This window comes from Mastomys coucha, unplaced genomic scaffold (genome assembly GCF_008632895.1).
Source record: "Mastomys coucha isolate ucsf_1 unplaced genomic scaffold, UCSF_Mcou_1 pScaffold7, whole genome shotgun sequence".
Classification (NCBI taxonomy): Eukaryota; Metazoa; Chordata; class Mammalia; order Rodentia; family Muridae; genus Mastomys; species Mastomys coucha.
Window position 1 is genome coordinate 59,210,293 of NW_022196913.1, and position 20,007 is coordinate 59,230,299.

The 20,007-nt window shown below is 46.0% G+C and overlaps 1 protein-coding gene across 4 annotated transcripts in view; it reads left to right on the forward strand.

Moving 5' to 3' along the window:
* The window catches only part of Faf2 (Fas associated factor family member 2), a 40,546-nt gene extending 21,297 nt beyond the window's left edge, over positions 1-19,249 (forward strand). For 3 of the 4 annotated variants that reach the window (XM_031358271.1, XM_031358272.1, XM_031358273.1), the window contains 8 exons: positions 989-1,065; positions 3,883-4,021; positions 5,586-5,671; positions 5,758-5,849; positions 7,615-7,792; positions 10,716-10,887; positions 11,550-11,693; positions 16,105-19,249. In XM_031358271.1, the coding sequence (XP_031214131.1) occupies positions 989-1,065; positions 3,883-4,021; positions 5,586-5,671; positions 5,758-5,849; positions 7,615-7,792; positions 10,716-10,887; positions 11,550-11,693; positions 16,105-16,287 (1,071 nt within the window). In that variant the 3' untranslated portion in view covers positions 16,288-19,249. The remainder of the gene's footprint in view (positions 1-988; positions 1,066-3,882; positions 4,022-5,585; positions 5,672-5,757; positions 5,850-7,614; positions 7,793-10,715; positions 10,888-11,549; positions 11,694-16,104) is intronic. The other variant, XM_031358274.1, reaches the window with a different exon arrangement.
* Positions 19,250-20,007: the final 758 nt, after the last annotated feature.

Genomic DNA, 20,007 nt, shown 5'->3' on the forward strand with positions numbered 1-20,007 from the left:
AAGAAAGACTAAAGTAGTTGAGTACAGATTGGCCAAGTAAAAGTACCCGCCTGAACTTGAAACATTAGCTGCCTGAGGTGGGCCAGCCAGCTACGCTGAGTGAGTTCTGGAACAGCCAGGACTACAGAGGGAGACCCTGTCTAAAAAACAAAAGGAAAAACAAACAAACAAAAACAACTAACTAAACAAACCAGATTCCTAGAGTAGTATACAACTCAGGGAGTAATTTCCTGGGTCCCGTGTCTCTTCAGCTTCCACTGACTCGATTTGTGCTTGAGGCCCTGATCCCCATTTAGTCTTAGAGCTCACTGCAGTGACCATCTAGGACATGTGACACAGTCTGACATGGAGCTGTTTGTATGTAAGAGCAATAAGATAACTTGATTTGTGCTATAACAGGTTAGTAGATATATGAGGATGTCCTTGTGGTAGTAGTCTTGTGGTTGTATACAAGTGTCCAAGGCAATAGTAGTTATCTCTCTTGCTATTTCTATGGCTATATATTGAGTCTAAATATAAGACAGAAAGAATGAATATTTGTTATGTAGGGAAATCGTTGACCATGAATCTAAGTAGTTGCTTGAGAATGTTAAGAAGATTTAAAGCAAAAATTCTGTGAAAAAGCTGGGCGGTGGTGGCGCATGCCTTTAATCCCAGCACTTGAGAGGCAGAGGCAGGCGGATTTCTGAGTTCGAAACCAGCCTGGTCTACAGAGTGAGTTCTAGGACAGCCAGGGCTACAAGGAGAAACCCCGTCTCAAAAAAAAGAAAGAAAGAAAAAAAAGAAAAGAAAAATTCTGTGAAAAACAATAGTCTTAGATGAAATGTTAGATACCAGAGCAGTAGCATTTAACGATGAGACTGTAGGAAGAGCATTGGAAATAGAGGAATGACCATAGAGGGGTGGGGGCATGGAAATTGAAGTGGATTTTCTGCAAGTCTTGAACATTGAGTGACTGGGGTCTCTAACTTTGTTTTTGGAATTCCAGGGCCTGCTTGGATGGGGTTATTACTTGATAATGCTTCCATTCCGGTTTACCTATTACACGATACTTGATATATTTAGGTATGTACCTCTGTGTTTATATGCTCCTAACAGCGTAGGCTTTGAGGCTGAAGCTTAGCTTAGAGCAAGCTTGACACTCAATCATTTCTGACTAGCTTACTTGCCAAATTACTCTTCCTGCACTTTTCTTTTACTATAGCAAAAAATGTTGTAAATTGTTGCCTAGTGGAAGGTGTTATGATTGGCTTCACATTGGTCCTGGCTGTTGTGTGTAAGAACCAGAACCACACAGATCTGCCTGTGTTTATTTATTGCTCTTCCCCTCCCCCCACCATGTTTGTCACTGCTACATTCCCAAGGGAATCCCCACACCCTTTCCTCTCTAACCACCTTGTCTGTCTTCTGACTTCATACTCCAGGAACTTTTGCCCCAAACCACTTCTCCCCTGACCATCCACAATCCCAGTATTTTCTTGCTCCAAGACTATACTCAAGACTATATGCCAAGACTTGCTCCAAGACTAGCTATAGATATTGGCATCTTACTAGGCTGTGTTGTGTACATTTCCCTCTGCCCTGGCGATGCTTAGGTTACCAACACTGGATCCCTTCCGCAGTACACCCACTTGTTTCATACCTTCACCATCTAGCTTTGTTTGTGTACCATTCAGATAACTTGCTTTGCAAGCTGCAGTGTCCAGAGCTAGGAAATGTGGAGTATAACCTGACTTGCTGGCGGATCAGGCTTAGCACAGACTATGGTCTAGAGCAATGCCTGCCCGGGCTTTGCTAAAAGCTGAAATGTCTATTGGAGGCTGGGTGTGGTAACATCAGTCTTTAGTCCACTTGAGAATGAGGCAAGAGGAGTTTGAGTTTGAACGGGGTGGGGAGAGTGTGAGTGGGTGTGCATGATGTCCAGGCCAGCAGTGAGCCAGCAATATAGCATGCACAGAGTGCCCGCTCCCACCCGCTCCCAGGTTCAGATGCTGGAATCCGGGATTCGGTGACAGCTGCTCCCTGATCTCCTGCTCAGTGGCGTTCTTGCTGTAGCAAAATGTGTTGTTTTGCTTTGATTTTGGTTTGTTATTTGGTTCATAGGGGGTTTTGTTGTTGTTTTCTTTATTTTTTTTCTCTGTGTAGCTCTGACTGTCCTGGAACTCACTCTGTGGACTAGGCTGGCCTCAAACTCAGGACCACTTGCCTTGCCTCTCCAGTGCTGGGATTAGAAGTGTGCACCACCACCACCTGACCATTGCAAACTTCCTAATGTCTACCTGATTTGTAGTTTTTCCATTTCTGTTTTATTCAGAAATGGGCATGTGGAACCATAAAATTTTTGAAAATCACAATGAAAACTGAGTTGGCATGTATGGCTAGACCATGTTGGCTGTAAGATACATTGTAGTGAGAAACAGTGGACTTCAAGCCTTTGCTGGTCCTAAAATTTGGATACTTAGAGAGCCGTTAAATGATCTTTTCAGAGAAATTAGTTGAAGTACACAGCCTTCCCTATATACAGAGCTACTCATATTTTATGTCTTTAATTTTCTTGGATTGTTCATATTGATGAATTTGGTTAGATGACTCAGGAAAAATACTCATGGGAAATTTGTTTGTTAGGTTCGGTTTCTTGAGACACAGTTTCTCTTGTGTTGCCCTTGCTGTAACTGCAGTTCGATCTGTAAACCAGGCTGGCCTCAAACTAATAGGCATCATGGCACACACCTTTAATCCCAGCACCGGGGAGGCAGAGGCAGGTGGATCTCTGTGAGTTTGAGGCTAGCCTGGTCTACAGAGAGAGTTCCAGGACAGCCCAGGGCTACACAGAGAAACCCTGTCTCAAAAAACTTTTTAAAAGGGAAGGGGGAAAAGGACTAGGCTTAAGAATTCGTGAAGAAAGTTGTCAGAGTTTACTCACCTTTTTCTGTACTAAAAATTCAAGTAAATATTGTTTGCTTTCCTTGGGAAAATGTGCATGGCATGTTTTACTAATTGTAATGCACTGTTGTCATTTAGGCAACTTAATGTGAAATGTAGCACAGCCTCCTTTGCCCCTAACCATGCTTGGAGACCACAGCGTAAAGAAAGGGTGTGATACAGTATGGCAGCATAGGCTCTTTGGGGATAATGTATGGACCCGAGAGACACTGCATCCTTAGATCTAAAGTAGCCACCAGCATCCCACATCTGGGTCAGTTTTATGACTCCTTCCGTGGATGCCATCAGTGTAAACACATCAAGCAAATTTACATGCCCCCTTTGAAGAACAAATAAATTGTGACTAAGTTCAGATTTGAAGTCCCTATTGATAACTTGAGAGTCTGAGCTGAAAAATGAGAATCCCAGAAGAACATGAAGGAGAGGCAGCTGCAAGTGGGAGATGCAGAAAGGGGCCTATTCTACAGCTTGCTTGTCATTGGGCTTTTTCTCTCTTTCTTTCCTTTTATTTAAGACACATTCTTTGTCTGCATTACTTGGTGTGCAAATCACTGACCACATATGTCTGTTTAGCACTTGAGACTTGGCAGGTGTGACTGAGGCACTGGGTTGTAATTGTATTTCATTTAATGCATTTAAAACAGCCAAGAATAGTTAGTGGCTGCCTTGTTAGACAGTGTCTGGGATTTGGATCTTCCTTGGTCAGGCCAGCACTGGAATGTTGTCCTAGTGGCGTGCAGACTTCTTGAGCAGAGAGCGGACACTTGGCAGCTGTGGCTTTCGAGCCTGGCTGAACCTTGAGAGTTAATGGCCACTCCCTGACCACTCACTTCCTCTGCTACCACCCTCTGGCTCTGTTAGAAAATTCTGTACAAACTGGCCCACTCCATATGCGCTACAGTAAGCCAATTCATGTGATATTTATTCCTTCCTCCCCAGGTTTGCTCTTCGTTTTATACGGCCTGACCCTCGCAGCCGGGTCACTGACCCTGTTGGGGACATTGTTTCATTTATGCACTCTTTTGAAGAGAAATATGGGAGGGCACACCCTGTCTTCTACCAGGGAACGTACAGCCAGGTCAGTGCCACAAATCAAATAGATGCCAACTTACCAATCTGATTCTGTCCTCGAAGGAAAGTGTAGTTCAGCTGTGATCATGTTGCTCTTACACTCACAAAAGACTTAGCTAGTTCTTCATTGGTTAGAGACATGTAAACAGAGGCAGGACCAAGCCTTTTCTCTAGCCTCCTAGTCTAGCCCCATTCTTGTGGTGTCCTTTCTGCATAGCTTGTTTCCTCATTCCCTAGGTTCCCACTGCACCCTTCCCCGAACACTGCCCCACCTTAGTGCCTGCTGTTGCTGTCCTCCCACCAGGAATGTCTTTTTAACATCGTTAGCTAATGGGTGCCTTGCCAGTCCTTCGTACCAGCTCATGCTGTCCTCCTGATCGCTCCATTTCTTCCCTGTCTCACCCTACCTTGCTCTCTAAAGTACTGACCTTCCGTTTTGTTTTCCATCCTTCTGTTTTTAAATTTATAGCAATCTTACATTCCTCCTTACATGATTTGTGTTCATGTCTTTGCTGTGTTATCAGACTACACACCTTCAAATTCAGTCTCTGAGTAGGATTTAGACAATAGGCTCAAGGCAGCTCATTTGATTCCAACTGAGCCACAAAGACCTTTCATTTTCTCCTTTCAGGGAGAAAACTGGACTTTAGGCATATATAGTTTGTCAGAGAACAATAAAGAGCAGCACAAATGTGTTAAAAGGCGGCTCGGTTGTGGAGTATCTGGAATTCCTGATCCTTATCCGGAGAGGGGGCAGCTTACTCTTGCTTCTGCTTTTACCCATCTGTTTTTTCTCAGTTGATCTTCATGCTGGCTGCTGCTCCCCACTCAACAAACATTACATACCTGCTGTACACAGTTAGACACCCTATTTGAGGTGCAAATAGCAGGGATGGGGGAGACAGCAGTTCTTGGTATGATCTTGAGGGAAGACTTAGCCACGCAGGAAATTACAGGCAGTTAGTTAGGAGTATACCATTCACATGTGATGAGATTGGTGGACACTTGTGTTGTCTCAGAAGATCTTCTGAGCCCTGTGACGAGATTTGTGGACACTTGGTTTGTCTCAGAAGATTTTCTGAACCCTATGTTCTTTAGCATACCTTTGGGAGCCCTGGTCCTTCCTGCTTGCTTGTGTTCTTGCTGGATCCAACTCAATCTTTGCAGCTAGTTTTTTATTAGCAAGAATTTTGAAGCTGTAAAATTGCTTTTATATAGTCACAGTGTCCTGTTTTACCTTTAAACCACGAGAACAGCTGACTTTCTGTGACTGTCAGGAGTTATTTATGTCACTTCTTATATCCTCATGTGCCTGATGCAGCGTAAATTCTAACAGCATGAAAGACTTTTCATTAAAGCTGTTGGCTTGGGCTGTATAAGGAGAAAGATGCCAGGGGTGGATGTAAAGGTAGAAGCTGAGAAGTGCTTAGGTTCTCACCTCCCTTTCAATCCCACTTCCCTCCCCTCTTTCTAGTTGCTAATGTTGATTAATGATAACATTTATCTGGACCCTTATCCTAAACAGTAGTTCAGGACCTTAATAGTAAGCTTTGATCTTTTGTTTCTCGAAGGCACTTAATGATGCCAAGCGGGAGCTTCGATTTCTTTTGGTTTACCTTCATGGAGATGACCACCAGGACTCTGATGAGTTCTGCCGGTAAGTAGATGAGTCATTTTTTGACTTTTTTGCTGATGGTTTATATTTGTTAAGTTGCTCTCACACTCTTTTCTCTTGTTCCACAGCAATGCTCTCTGCGCACCTGAGGTCATCTCGCTGATAAACAGCAGGATGCTTTTTTGGGCTTGTTCTACAAACAAACCTGAGGGGTACAGGGGTAAGTTGTGTTCCTCTGCCTCATTGAGAAGGTCAGAGTGTTCTTGGGGAAGTCTGGAAAAACACGCTATTGCCTTTCTCGGGTGGTAGTTCTGTGATGGACATGATGCTAATGCAGTTTTTAGTTATATCATTTAATTTAGTTAGCATACAATCTGAGAACTTGTACTATTTTTTTTGAGATTCAAGAGCATACGGTTAGCATATGTTTGGAGTTTGGTCAGGGCAGACAGAGTTTAAGGCTCATTCTTTACAGCTAACCATTGCCAGAGACTCATTTTAAATCAGTCCTGCCCAGCAGCTCACTTCTAATTTTAACAGACTTTTGCTAGACATTCATCTTCTCTGTCCAGGCTTTTAGCAGAACTCTGGGTAATGAGTCTGCCCTTGAGAGCCGTAGTGCTGAGAGCCGATGCAGGGAGTTCAGTCTTTCTGGCAGCAGCTCTTAGAGCTCAGTGTTTTCAGAAATCATCAGAAGATACAAAGATAGCCAGTGGCAAGGATACAGACATTCTGTAGCTTCTTTGTCCAGCAGCCTCTGTGTGTGCTAACCCCTGGGCAGCATTGCCTGGTGTCCAGAGCTAAGTGCTGTAGCTGTTTCTCCTGCTCCCTAGGTTTTGTTGTTGTTGTTTTGTTTGTTTGGTTGGTTGGTTGGTTGGTTTTTTGAGACAGGGTTTTTCTGTGTATAGCCTTGGCTGCCCTGGAACTCACTCTGTAGACCAGGCTGGCCTCGAACTCAGAAATCCACCTGCCTCTGCCTCCCAAGTGCTGGGATTAAAGGCGTGCGCCACCACGCCCTGTGAAAGCTATCCTTGTTAAGGGAATAAGGAAATGAGGGGAGGAAAGAATTAGATGAGGAGGAAAAGATGGGGAGCATATGTGCTGTAAATCCACGGCCACCAGCATGCAGCTGAGAACTGCAGCCCTGTCTCCTGGTGGCTTTGACTCTTCACATTTGGAGAAACTATACTTAAGGGTAACATGGTTCTTTGTAGTGCCTTCTACTTCCATTTAGTAGACATTATCCTAGAACCTCGTGACCTTTCCAGCATGAGAACAACTTACCAAGAAGCCTTGCCCTAGTCCAAGCACTTACCTCACTTAAGGAACATATACATGTGACAGAAAAAATGAAGAGACCAGGCCGGGCTGATGAGATGGCAGTCTGAGTTGGGTTATCCAACATGGTGGAAGGAGAAAACCAACTCCAGAAAGCTGTCTTCTGAGCTCTGCACACATCTGTAGAGAGAAGGAAAACAGTAGAGGGGCTGGAGAAATGGCTCAGTAACTAAGAGCATGGGCTGCTTTTCCAGAAGACCCACATGGTAGCTCACAACTGTCTATAACTCAGGTTCCAGGGAATCTGAGCCCCTCCTCCAGCCTTCACAGGCGCCATGCATGCATGTGATGAACAGGTGTACATGGAGACAGCACTGATACACATAAGACAGGAGTAGATCTCACCATGCATGCATGTGATGAACAGGCATACATGGAGACAGCACTGATACACATAAGACAGAAGTAGATCTCACCATGTTTGCATGTGATGCACATGCATACATGGAGACAGCACTGATACACGTAAGACAGAAATAGATCTTTACAAGTATTTCCATCAGTTACTTATTTAGAAAAGGAAGCAGTAGAAAAACACACCTTCCTTTCTTCCAGCCAAGATTAAAGCACTTGTTAGTATGCAAAGTCTGAGGATTGATCTGTTTCATCCCAAGTCTTACACTTGATCTCTTGGGTCTTCGTGTCAGTCTCCCAGGCCTTACGAGAGAACACCTATCCATTCCTGGCTATGATTATGTTGAAGGATCGGCGAATGACTGTGGTGGGAAGGCTAGAAGGCCTCATTCAACCTGATGACCTCATCAACCAGCTGACATTCATCATGGATGCAAACCAGACTTACCTGGTGTCAGAGCGCCTAGAGAGGTACTAGACAGATGGTGTGCTTGGAAGACCAGGCGACTGGGGGCTCTGCAGACTTCTTTCCCTTGTCTTGGACACTTGAAAAGCCTTTGCTTCATGCTGAAGATAGTTTAGAATGCTAAACATCATAGGCAGAACTTAATGCAAAAAAGGTGGACTGATTATAACATTTCCCCCATTACATGAATTATGTACAGTAGTTGTAGAAAAGTTGAAATGAGAAAGTCAAAGAAGAAATTGAAAAGCATTTATAATTCTGGGGTGCTTCTGGTTTTGTAGACACTTGTGCACGCCTCTCTCTGCTTACTCTGAAGATAATAATAGAAAACAGACAAAGGGCCCATTTACCTTGTCATACTCAACCCAGATCCCTTTTGGCATCAGATGTGTAGGTGTTTTTTTCTACACACCAAGCAAGATAGTTGTGTAGCAGTGGACAATAGCTAGGTGTCTCCTTTATCAGTTCTGTTCTGACCCTCTGCCCCTGAGGCAGTGTCAGATTCCACTGGAAGGGAGTTCAAGCCCAAGACTGTGGCCTTCACCTTTCCCACGTTGGATGCCGGGTGCCCCCTGCACTGTTTTACATGTGTTTTTAGAGCCACAGGTTAAGGCTCCCACAGCTTGTACTCTGACGGACGGACTCAAGCAGTTTAGCAAACTTGGAAAGCACTTGGCTTCAATTGTTTCAACTCTCAGGAAGTTATTTTAGTTCTGTCCTTCTGGGATCTAATCCAGATTTGATTGCATGAGTATGATACACACATAAACAGCCACTCCAAGGTAATGAGGAGATGGGTGTCCATAAGGGGCTCTCTTTGCAAGCTAGGACCTAAGCTTAGATCTGTAGCACACACATACAAAGCTAGGACCAGCTGCTACGATGAGCAGAGTAGCAACAAGGGGATCCTCGAGCTTTACTGGTCAGTCAGTCTAACCGGTGAACGAGCTTCAGGCTCATAGAAACCCTGTCTTAAAAAATAAAGTGGAGGGGCTGAAGAGATGGCTCAGCATTTAAGATCCAAAGGATCCCAATTCAATTCCCAGCACTAAAGGTGAGCAGTTCATAATTCTGGCTCTGGAAGATCCAACTCCTTCATGGGCACCTGTGTATATATATATTCTCACTCATCCCCCCCCCACACACACATACATGCACACATTTTAAAAATAAGAATAAAATTTTTTTAAAAAACAATTGAGGGTAAGCTGGAGAGATGGCTCAGCAGTTGAGAACACTGGCTGCTCTTCCAAAGGTCTTGAGTTCAAATCCCAGCAACCACATGGTGGCTCACAACCATCTGTAATGAGATCTGACGCCCTCTTCTGGTGTGTCTGAAGACAGCTACAGTGTACTTATGTATAATAATAAATAAATTAAAAAAAAAAATGAGGGCCAGCAAGATTGCACTCATTTTCAAGCCTGAGTCTTCAGGATCCTCATGATGGAAGGAGAGTACTGACTCCCACAAGGCGTCCTCTGACCTCCACCTTTGCTGTGGCGTGCTGGCTTCTTCCTCAGTACAAATAAGTAAATAAGGAAATACGCCGAAGCGTCTAACTGACCAGAGCATGGAGAATGGATGTGCTGGAGTGCTGTGGTCCTTCCTCCAGGCTCGGGTGGCAGGGAGGAGGAGCAGACAAAAAGATGTGGCTCCTAGTCACTGCACTCACGGGCCCCACCCTCCCTGAGGGACTGTTGGCCACCAATGGTTATTGTGGGGAGTAATTGTCATGTTTCTGTGAATAACTCCCAACTACCCTCTCTCCGGATGGGGTCAGGAGGAGAAGAAGGAGATGAAACGGGACTGGAGTTGAAAATGACTCAAGTTCATTATCTCAGTGCATGAGACTGTCAGACAGTGGAGAGCCAGGAGATAGGATAGCTCAGTGGGCAGCAGCTCTTGCTACAAAGTCACACCCAGATTTTGATCCCAAATTCCACATGAGTTTGCTCTGCTCTGCTTTAGAAATACCTTCGTGGCTCAGCATTTCTACGGTGGCTCAGCAGTCTACCCTGCTTCCAGAGCTTCAGTAGAAGAGAAAGTACAGTGTTCCTAGCACTTAGGAAAGGGATCAGAGGTTCAAGGCCATCCTTGAACACATAGTTCCAAGACCGCTGAGACATATAAGTCAGGTGTCCATTGCTGTGAGAAGACACCATGACCCTGAGATATATAAGGCCCTGTGTCCTAGTCGACCGCTGAGATATATAAGTCCCTATGTCCTAGTCAGGTGTCTATTGCTGTGAGAAGACACCATGACGAAAAGCAAGTTGGGGAGGAAAGGGTTATTTTGCTACAGCTCTGTATCACAGTTAATCTTCCAAGGCAGTCAGGACAAGACCGGAAAGGCAGGGGCTGATGCAGAGGCCATGGGGGTGCTGCCTACTGGCTTGTCCAGCCTGCTTTCTTATAGAACCCAAGATCACCAGGCCAGGAATGTCCCCACCCACAATGAGCTGGGCCCTTCCACATCAATTACTAATTAAGAAAATGCCCACCAGGCAGTGATGGCGCATTCCTTTAATCCCAGTGCTTGGGAGGCAGAGGTAGGTAGATTTCTGAGTTCGAGGCCAGCCTGGTCTACAGAGTGAGTTCCAGGACAGCCAGGGCTACACAGAGAAACCCTGTCTCGAAAAACCAAAAAATAAAAAAATAAAAAAGAAAGAAAGAAATAGATTGTTTAATAAAATAGAAGCCAGGAGCTGGGCACAGTGGACATTTCTCTAATCTCGTACTTGAAGGGCTGGAGCAGGAGGGTCTCAAGACCAGGGAAGTGGGAAAAACGCAGTCAGGAGATGCTCTTGCCTAGCATGTAGTCCGCCTTGGGTTCTACCCTAGAGAGGAGGGAGTGAGCAGCAGGAGGAAGACAGGCCAGAACAGTTTCGTGGATTAGTGTTTTGTTTAAGCTTTCCATCTGTGTACAGGGAAGAAAGGAACCAAACCCAGGTGCTGAGACAACAACAGGACGAAGCCTACCTGGCATCTCTCAGGGCAGACCAGGAGAAAGAGAGGAAGAAGAGGGAGGAGAGAGAGCGGAAGCGCCGCAAGGAGGAGGAGGTGCAGCAGCAGAAGCTGGCGGAGGAGCGGAGGAGACAGGTGAGCCACGCAGCCGTTCTTGTCTCTCCTGCGGCTCCTGCTTACGGCCAGGACGCACGCTTTTCCCAGTACTCAGTGCCTGCACATAGCAACAGCACATGCGACGCAGTACACTTGTTCCTTCTTACCAAGAGAGTTTGGGTTTTTTTGAGGGCTTACTGTTTTTAAATTTTTGTCCAGCCAGATGTAGTGGTGCAGGCCTTTAATCCTATCACTCAGAATGCAGAGGCAGGATTGAGGCGAATTTGTCAGTTTGAGGGCAACCTGATCTACATAGCAAGTTTTAGGCCAGCTAGGGCTATATAATGCGACCCTGCCTTCACCAGTGAATAAAGGAGAGTTTATTTATCCACTATATGTGTATGTGATGTGAGAGCATTGGCCCACACGTGCCACAGTGCTCTGTGATGGTCAGAAGACAGCTTTAGAGGGTCATTTCTCTGTTCCACCCTTACCATGGTTTCTGAGGACGGAGCTCAGGCTGTCTTTAGCTTGTACCTTCAGGGCCCACACACCATCCCCTGCTGAGCTATTGTGCTGGCCCTCAGGGCTTCTCTTCAGTGATTGTTCATGAATTTTCAGTAAACATTCATGGCCTTTATATTCTGGGGTTTTGTACCCATGCTTGAGCCCATCCTTAGCTTTGCTTTGTGTCTCTCTAGAACTTGCAGGAGGAAAAGGAGAGAAAGCTGGAATGCCTGCCCCCTGAGCCCTCCCCTGATGACCCTGAAAGCGTCAAGATCATTTTCAAGTTACCCAATGATTCCAGAGTAGAGAGACGATTCCATTTCTCACAGTCTCTAACAGTAAGGATCACCTAAGCCACATGTGCTGTGATTTGGGTCGTAGGGGTGTTTGTGCGTGCGTGCGTGCGTGCGTGCGTGCGTGCATGCGTGCGGAGGGCAGATCCTCTGGGTGGGCCCAGGATGGAACCTTTAGGCTGGACAGAGAGGACCTTTCCATGCTGAGCCCTCTTGAAGGGCTCCTGCCCACCCCTTTAACCATGTTCTGAACTACACCGTGTGCAGGCAGCATACAAGGTAAGACACGGAGACCTAGCACTGAATGAAGAGAAGGTGTGGCATGGGAATGAAGCAGATGGCTCTGTGTGTTCACAGTGGGAGCAGTGCTCACATCAGTTTTTTTGGATTTTAATTTCCAGTGTTGGGGATGGAATTCAGGATCTCCTATTAAGCTATATCTCCAGTCCTAGGTTTTTTAATTTATTTTTAGTTTTTTTTTTTTTAATTAAGATTTTTATATTTATAGCCAGGCAGTGGTGGTGCACGCCTTTAATCCCAGCACTTGGGAGGCAGAGGCAGGTGGATTTCTGAGATCGAAGCTAGCCTGGTCTCCAGAGTGAGTTCCAGGACAGCCAGGGCTATACAGAGAAACCCTGTCTCAAAAAAAAAAAAAAAAAAGATTTTAGTATTTTATGTGTGTATGTTTTGTCTACATGTATGTCTGCACACCAGAGGAGGGCATCACATTCTGTGAGAGGTAAGTGAGACTACCGTCATAGGTGTGTAGGAGCCACCAGGTGGGTGCTGGGGATTGAACTCAAGAATTTAGGAAGAGCAGCCAGTTTTTTAATCACTGAGCCATCTCTACCCTGGACTTTTTTGGTTTTTTCGAGACAAAGTTTCTCTGTATATCCCTGGCTGTCCTGGAACTCACTCTGTAGACCAGGCTGGCCTCAAACTCAGAAATCTGCCTGCCTCTGCCTCCCAAGTGCTGGGATTAAAGGCGTGTGCCCCCACTGCCCAGCTCCCCTAGACTCCTTTTTTAAAAAATATTTATTTATTTATTTTATGCATAAGAGTACACTATCACTTTCTTCAGACACACCAGAAGAGGGCATCAGATCCCATTATAGATGGTTGTGAGCTACCATGTGGTTGCTGGGAACTGAACTCAGGACCTCTGGAAGAGCAGTTAGTGCTCTTAACCACTGAGCAACTCTCCAACCCTCCCCAGGACTTTTTTCTTTTTTTTTTTTTTTTTTTTGGTTTTTCGAGACAGGTTTTCTCTGTAGCCCCGGCTGTCCTGGAACTCACTCTGTAGACCAGGCTGGCCTCAAACTCAGAAATCCACCTGCCTCTGCCTCCCAAGTGCTGGGATTAAGGGCGTGCGCCACCACCGCCTGGCTCCCCTGGACTTTTTAATTGGATAACATAACCTGCTGCCCAGAGTACATGCTGTGTAGTATGAGGTCACCACATGTTGATTCTCTGTTCCCTAACTACAGGTACATGCAGGTCTTTGAGGGGCAGCAGGGGTTTAAGATGACTTTATCTGCGTAGCCCTGGCTGTCCTGGAACTTGCTCTGCAAAGCAGGCTGGCCTTGAACTCAGAGATCACATGCCTCTGCCTCTGGAGCTGGAACTAAAAGCATGTGTTACCATGCCCTGCTTTGTTTTTTGTTTTTTCAAGACATGGTTTCTCTGTATAGTCCTGACTGTCCTGGAACTCACTCTGTAGACTAGGCTGGCCTGGAACTCAGAAATCCGCCTGTCTCTGCCTCCCAAGTGCTGGGATTAAAGACACGCACCACCATTACCCAGCAATATAAATCTTAACTTACAGATTCACTCATCATTTCCTCTGTGTAGTTCCCTGAAGTTTCTACCCAATCAATACTCAGAGAAAAAGTTTCTATCTGTGAAACCCAACAAGAGCCCTTAGGCTTTTCATTTGTTTGTTTGAAAATCTGGGGCTTGCTGTTGTACTAAGTTGATTTGTTCTCAGGTCTTAGATCTTGCTGTCCTCTCTACCCAGCACTTTCACATGTATGAGTATTTTGTCTGCCTGTTAATATATACTCCACATGTGTGTCTTAAGCCTGTGGAGGCCGGAAGGTATTGGATCCCCTGGATTTGGAGTCACAGAGAATTGTAACCTGCATGTGGGTTCCATGTGGGTTATCAGTTGAGTGCCAAAAACCGAAGTCACATTTTCTGCAAGAGCAGCAAGCATTCTTAACTTCCAAACTGTCTTTCAAGCCCCTTTTTTTTTAAGACTTTTTAATTTTTTTGTGTGTATATGAGGGTTTTGCCTGCGTGTATGTCTGTATACTACATGCTTGTGTTGCCTGTGGGCTCCAGAAGAGCCCCTAGAAACAGGGCTTACAAACAGTTGTGAGCTGCCAAGTGGGTGCTGAGAACACCCCAGGTCCTCAGGAAGAGCAATTAGTGCTCTTAGCACTGGGCTGTCTCTCTAGCCCTAACCACTTTATTTGTAAAGATTTACTTTGTGTGTGTGTTACTGACAGTTGTGAATTGCTCAACAATGCTGAAAGCTGAATTTTAGTCCTGAGAGAGCATTGAAGGCTCTTACTGCTAAGCCATCTGTGTGGCCTTATAAATAAAACGTTAAAGAAATGCTCAGCTGGAAAAGGGAGGGAGGGTGACATCTCTAGGAGACACACAGTTCAATCCATGCTGGCCTGGGACTAAACAGCCCTGAGAGTAACATAGTTCAAACAATTTAGTCTTCTTGCAAACCTGTGCTGCCCTGTGAACTCTACCTTCACATATAATCTTTGGATTATTATATGTAGCCCTGATGGCTACAGTACAAAGTTGGAAGAGAATGAATCACTGAGTGTGGCAGGCTGCCTTCCATCTTAGCACTCAGGGGCAGAGACAGGGCAATCTCTATGTTCCAGGACAGCCAGAGCTACACAGAAACCCTTAAAGAGCTGTCCTTGGAAATGGCTGCTTCTGGGACTGGACCAGGAGAAAGAAAGCGTTAGGCTAGAAATCTAGGACAGCTTGTTCCTAGAGGGGTGGGGACATGTGCACAAGGCACAGAAGCTAGCCATCCACACTTGACTCCATCTAAGATAGTCTGAACATTAGAGTAGACAGAGCATATAGCCTAGTGGCTAAAACAGGAAGTGTGGAGCCTCCAAGAATTAAAAAAAAAAAAAAAAAACAGGTGGGCTGGAGGGATGGCTCAGTGGTTAAGAGCACTGACTGCTCTTCCAGAGGTCCTGAGTTCAGTTCCCAACAGCCACATGGTGGCTCACAGCCATCTGTAATGGGATCCAGTGCCCTCTTACTCATATACATTAAATAAATAAATCTCTGAAAAAATCAAACATGTTTGTTTAAAAGACTGAGGAACCTCACACTGTCATAGTTTCAGAGTTCGTCCCCACAACGGTCCCAGGTAGAGAAGGCCTGATCCCACTTCAACTAATTAAATAATTAACTGTGCACAGTACTGTCAGTTCACTAGTGTGAGTACTTTAAACCATTAAAGGAGACAGGAGACTGCGTGAGTTATAGCTGAGTGTGAGGATTTTGGCTTGGGGGAGGGATCCTGAGACCTCCGTGGTATTGAAGGCTAGGTGTAGTAAATTTTGTAATGTATCAGTTAAATTTTCTGACTTTGAGGTTATTTAAGTCTTCCGGGGTAATGAGGATGCCAGGTTGGCAGACCACTTAAAATTAACTCAAAGGGAAAAATATTCTGCACACTGCATTTCCAGCTTTTCTGAGACTCTGGTTGTTTGTGAGTAAGCCTTGTTTAGCTTTGCTTGTTGTAATTGCCTCATGCTGGTACATGCCTTTGATCTCAGGACTGGAGAGGCAGGAGGTGGCAGGTGGGTCTCTGAGCTTAAGACCACTGTGAGCTCTACATTGTGAGACCCTCAAATAAGTAAAAATTTTTAAATTGTTTAGCTTTACCTAGGGACAGATTATCAAAGGGAAAAAACATAATTCAGAGGACTAGTTTATGTGAATTCTTTTTTTCTAAGATACAGCCCTGGCTGTCCTAAACTCACTTGATTCTGTCTCCAAAAGTGCTGGGCTCATGCAGTCCCCCATCTCCTTTAAACAGACTCAAGTTCTCACTGGGGAACTGACAGGTCTGTGCACATTTAATTGTGGTGCTCACTGATGACATAGTTGGGGCTGCCCACTGTGGGTTTTCTCTAATTGGAGTGTTTGTAGGATATTCTCTGATGTACTCGGAAGGTGTGAGGTTCCTTAGTCTCTTACACTTGTTTTTTAAAGACATGTCCCACCATACTCTTTGTGAATTCTTTAAAAGAGCGACAATATTTTCCCAGGGAACTAGAAATACTTGAGGTAGAATTCTGTTGCGATGTGACTACTGTCTACTTGCGTCTTCCTGGGGAAGGTTGGGATATGTGACTTCACAGTGGATCTCTCCTCACTGCGATCTTTTTCTCTGTGGCACCTACAGGTCATCCATGACTTCTTATTCTCCTTGAAGGAAAGTCCTGAAAAGTTTCAGATTGAAGCCAATTTTCCAAGACGGGTACTACCCTGTGTCCCTTCAGAGGAATGGCCCAACCCCCCCACACTGCAGGAGGCGGGACTCAGCCACACAGAAGTTCTCTTTGTTCAGGACCTGACAGACGAATGACACTTTTCTGCCTCCTTTCTCCCGCCCCAATCCCTAAAAGAAATGGAAAAACAAAAACAGAGAACAAGAGATAAATTCATATTATTATTATTATAATACAATATTTTTTTTAAAAAACTGCTGCATCCTATGGACGGATCAGAAACCATGCTGCCTGCAAGAGTCACAAGCTGTGTGCGTGTGCAAGGTCAGCAGTGAGCACACCTGCTCAGCAGACTCGCCTTCCCACCGTGAAGAGATGGCGCCTCCAGCCCATCCAGCAGCCCGCGTGGGGAAGGACACATTCCCACTGTTTCGCTGTCATTCTTGCTTTTGTAGAAAATACAAATGAAACCCTCCAGCAGCTCCAGCAGCAGCTCCTGAGGACCCGATCCTCTGCTTCTGGAGGAAGAGGGGGGAGACCTGAACAGACTGCCTACAGTTTATGAGTAACTTTGTTTCTGTTTGCTTTGTAATGATAATGACCAAAGGAATGAGGCTGACTTAGGTGTATTTTTTTTTTCCTTAGATTTGATAAAGAGCCAAATGCCCTGTGCTCTGTGGCCCAAGGCGGTGTAATAAAGGTGCCCTGGGCTCATTTGCGCTTCCTTCTGCCACTGTCCCTCTCTAGGTCACAGAGAGGTTATTTGGTTGGGTACAGTTCTGCTGCTTGTGTATCCATCCCATGTGGAACAACGAGAGGAGGTCTCAGATTGTGGCCCACAGAAGGCTCTGTGTGGGGTGTGTGCTCACCTTTACACACAGAAGAGCTTTTCCTTGGCATCTGTACCAGGTGCTGGTGAAGGGGTCTGAACCAAAGGCTGGCAGCTCTGGCTTCCCTCTGGTGCACACGCTGCTCTTCCCAGCTGCTCTCACTTGCCAAGCTTGGTGCCTTTCCAGAGGGCTGGCCAGTCCCATCCCGGGCCCACCATTCCACCTGTGGATGCTCGACCTGTTGCAGTGCAAGTATGATGATGGTGTTTAAGAATAGACCCATCGCAGGCATAGTAGTGCACTGGGAGGCAGAGGCAGCAGATTTGAATTCCAGGCCAGCCTGGTCTACAGAGTGAGACACTGTCTCAAAATAATTTTTGAACCACAAACTTTGAAAGAGAAATTGGCCTCCGAGCCTATGTGCGTTGTTGGAAAGCACAGCCCACGGCACCAGAGACAGTCTGCAGCCTTCCTCTTGCCCTGGTAAGGCACAGGGTCTTTCCCCTGAGGTCCCTCTGCGATTGAATTGTTGGTAGTGGGTATGTGGTTGAGCCGTGTATTAACACATGCCGGTGTGTGCTGACAAGTATTCCAGTGTGGACTAGCTAGGCTGGCACAGGCTTGACACACTGCAGCTCTCAGAAGTTACTGTGGTCACTGGCAGACTGTGGCCATTCCAGTCGAGAGAAAGCATAGCAGTTTGTGTTGGTCACCTCCAAGAGCCCTCTAAAGCCACGGCTCTGTGAAAGTCCTGCACTTATGCCCTGTGCAGCACTTACTTCAGTGTTAGGACATGGTAAGGATGGAAGGAGCCATTTGGAAAACCTGATTCTATCCCTAGGCCCGAGTGCAGGACTCTGAATTCTCCCTTGGGAAATGTTAGCGCTGCTAGGTCTGCTGGCACCAGTGATGGGTTGAGAGGACTCTCAGATGAAGTGTGTCTTTCGGACAGCGATGCAGAGGGACTTGCCCACTTGGAGCCTCCCTCCCAGATGGTGGTCCCTGTCTGTCTGCCTGGCACATGGGCACGTGGACTGTGGAAGTGTCGTGTTCACAGCTGCTTGGGGAAATGCTGATTTTTCCCTCTTAATCTCTTTCTGTAATGTGTACCTTTAATTTTATGCCTTTTTGCCTTTTGATAACTGCAAAAAGATACTAGATGCCAGACTAATAAAAATAGGGTCCTCCGTTGCCACAAGTGTGAGGGCAGCCTGTTCATGGCCTGGAGGCTTGTGCTGTAGTACCTGCCTGGCTCTCCTCACCTGCCTCCTCCTTTAGTTTTGAGATGGGTACTGATGGCTCAAAGTGGCCCCAAACTCTACAAACCCAAGGCTGGCCTTGAACTCCCCTCCTGCTCCCTACTCCTGTGGTGTGCGTGTAGGTGTGTCCCACCTTGCAGGCTCTCCAGTAGCTGTGAAACACTTCCATTTTCTCCATGTCCCTAGGTCTGCTGCCTGGGTGCCATTTCTCTCTCTGGGTGAGCTGTGAACTTCACATTTTGTCCCTCAGGCCAGTTCAGTCTGTGACTCCCTAGGACCTGTGAGCTTGAAGAGACCTGCCACCATTTGTTGTTGTTTAAATTGCTTCCAAAATATTCTGTCAGTTGTTCCAAAAGTCAAGTCATGGGCAGTGGAAGGAAGCCTTTGATCAAGTCTGCCCCTTGATCCCCTCTGACGTGGCCTCAGCTGAATGACCATGGGGATGACCAAGCAAAGGTGCCTGAGTAAGCTGAAGTTTTGCATCACAGTCTGGTCTTTTCTTCCTCTGCAGAATTGGCTGCAGCAGGTAGGTTTTGGTTTTGGTTTTTTCTCCTTGTTTGCTTCCACTATGAGATACACAGAAGAGAAGGCAAGAGAATACCTGTTTCTTTTAAAACTAGAAACAAAACAACGAAACAAACCTAGAATTCCAACTGATCAGTTATTATGAAAATTGCTAATGGTGCCAAGGCCAACGGAAGACTGTCAGAAGCCGACTGAGACGGATCACGCCCCAGAGCACGTAGTCAGAGGACGCTGCCTGGCACTGAGCAGGGACCTCCACCTTACAGCTATCGGTTTTTCTGTTTGTCTGAGGGAAGGTTTTGACTCTTGAAGAACTCAGCAAAAAAAAAAAAAAATGCATCCACAAGAGATGCCCACCTGTACTGCACCTGAGTAAATCATTTCCTGAAGAAATCTAGTGTACTTCAAAATTTTTCATAAAGGTTTACATTGTATTGTAGGTTAACATTAAACATTTTATAACAAAATATATATATATAAAACCAGCTGTGGGTCTTTCTGTCTGGAAGCTTTCCCATGTGGAGGGAAAGGTAAAAGCCAACGTGGAAAATCTGGGGAACGTGGGTTCAGTGACTTAAACAGACCTTCCACAGACACACTGGATCCCGGTGAGCAGCAGCTTCCTAGCTGCTGTAGGAAGAGCGGTGTGCTTGGGATCAGGTTTCAGCTGGCGCTTATCAGCTTTGTGATTCAGCCAAATTTAGTTGCCCCAACTGTACACGAAGCTGACCTCGTTGCCTCTTAGAAGTTTGAAGAGTTAAGTGTGTATGGAACACCCAGCAGAAACAGCGAGTGTGTCCCACAGGTGTGCACTTGGCAGGGGCATTGTCATGGAAAAGTAGCTGTGTGTCCCTGGAAAGCAGGGCCGGGCACAGGCGTGGGAGAATCCTCTCCAGGGATGGCTTTCCCTCCTGTGCCTCAGCCTTTGTGTTCCCTGCCCTTTCCTGGTACAGAGAACTCAGAGAATGCCATGGCTCCTTGTCACCCTCAGTCACTCTGCTGCATCTCCAAAGGTGCTGGGGAGAGGCGCCACCTTCCTTCATTTATGGGTCTGGAGGTTTTTCCTGCGTTCACATCTGCTTCACCTGTGTGCACAGCTCCATATAAACTAATAATGCCTGCCCAGACCGTCTGCAAGACTATTCACCTGAGGTCATAAGTATAAAAACGGGTATTTCGCCAGGCAATGGTGGCACACACCTTTAGCCTCAGCGCTTGGGAGGCAGAGGCAGGCGGATTTCTG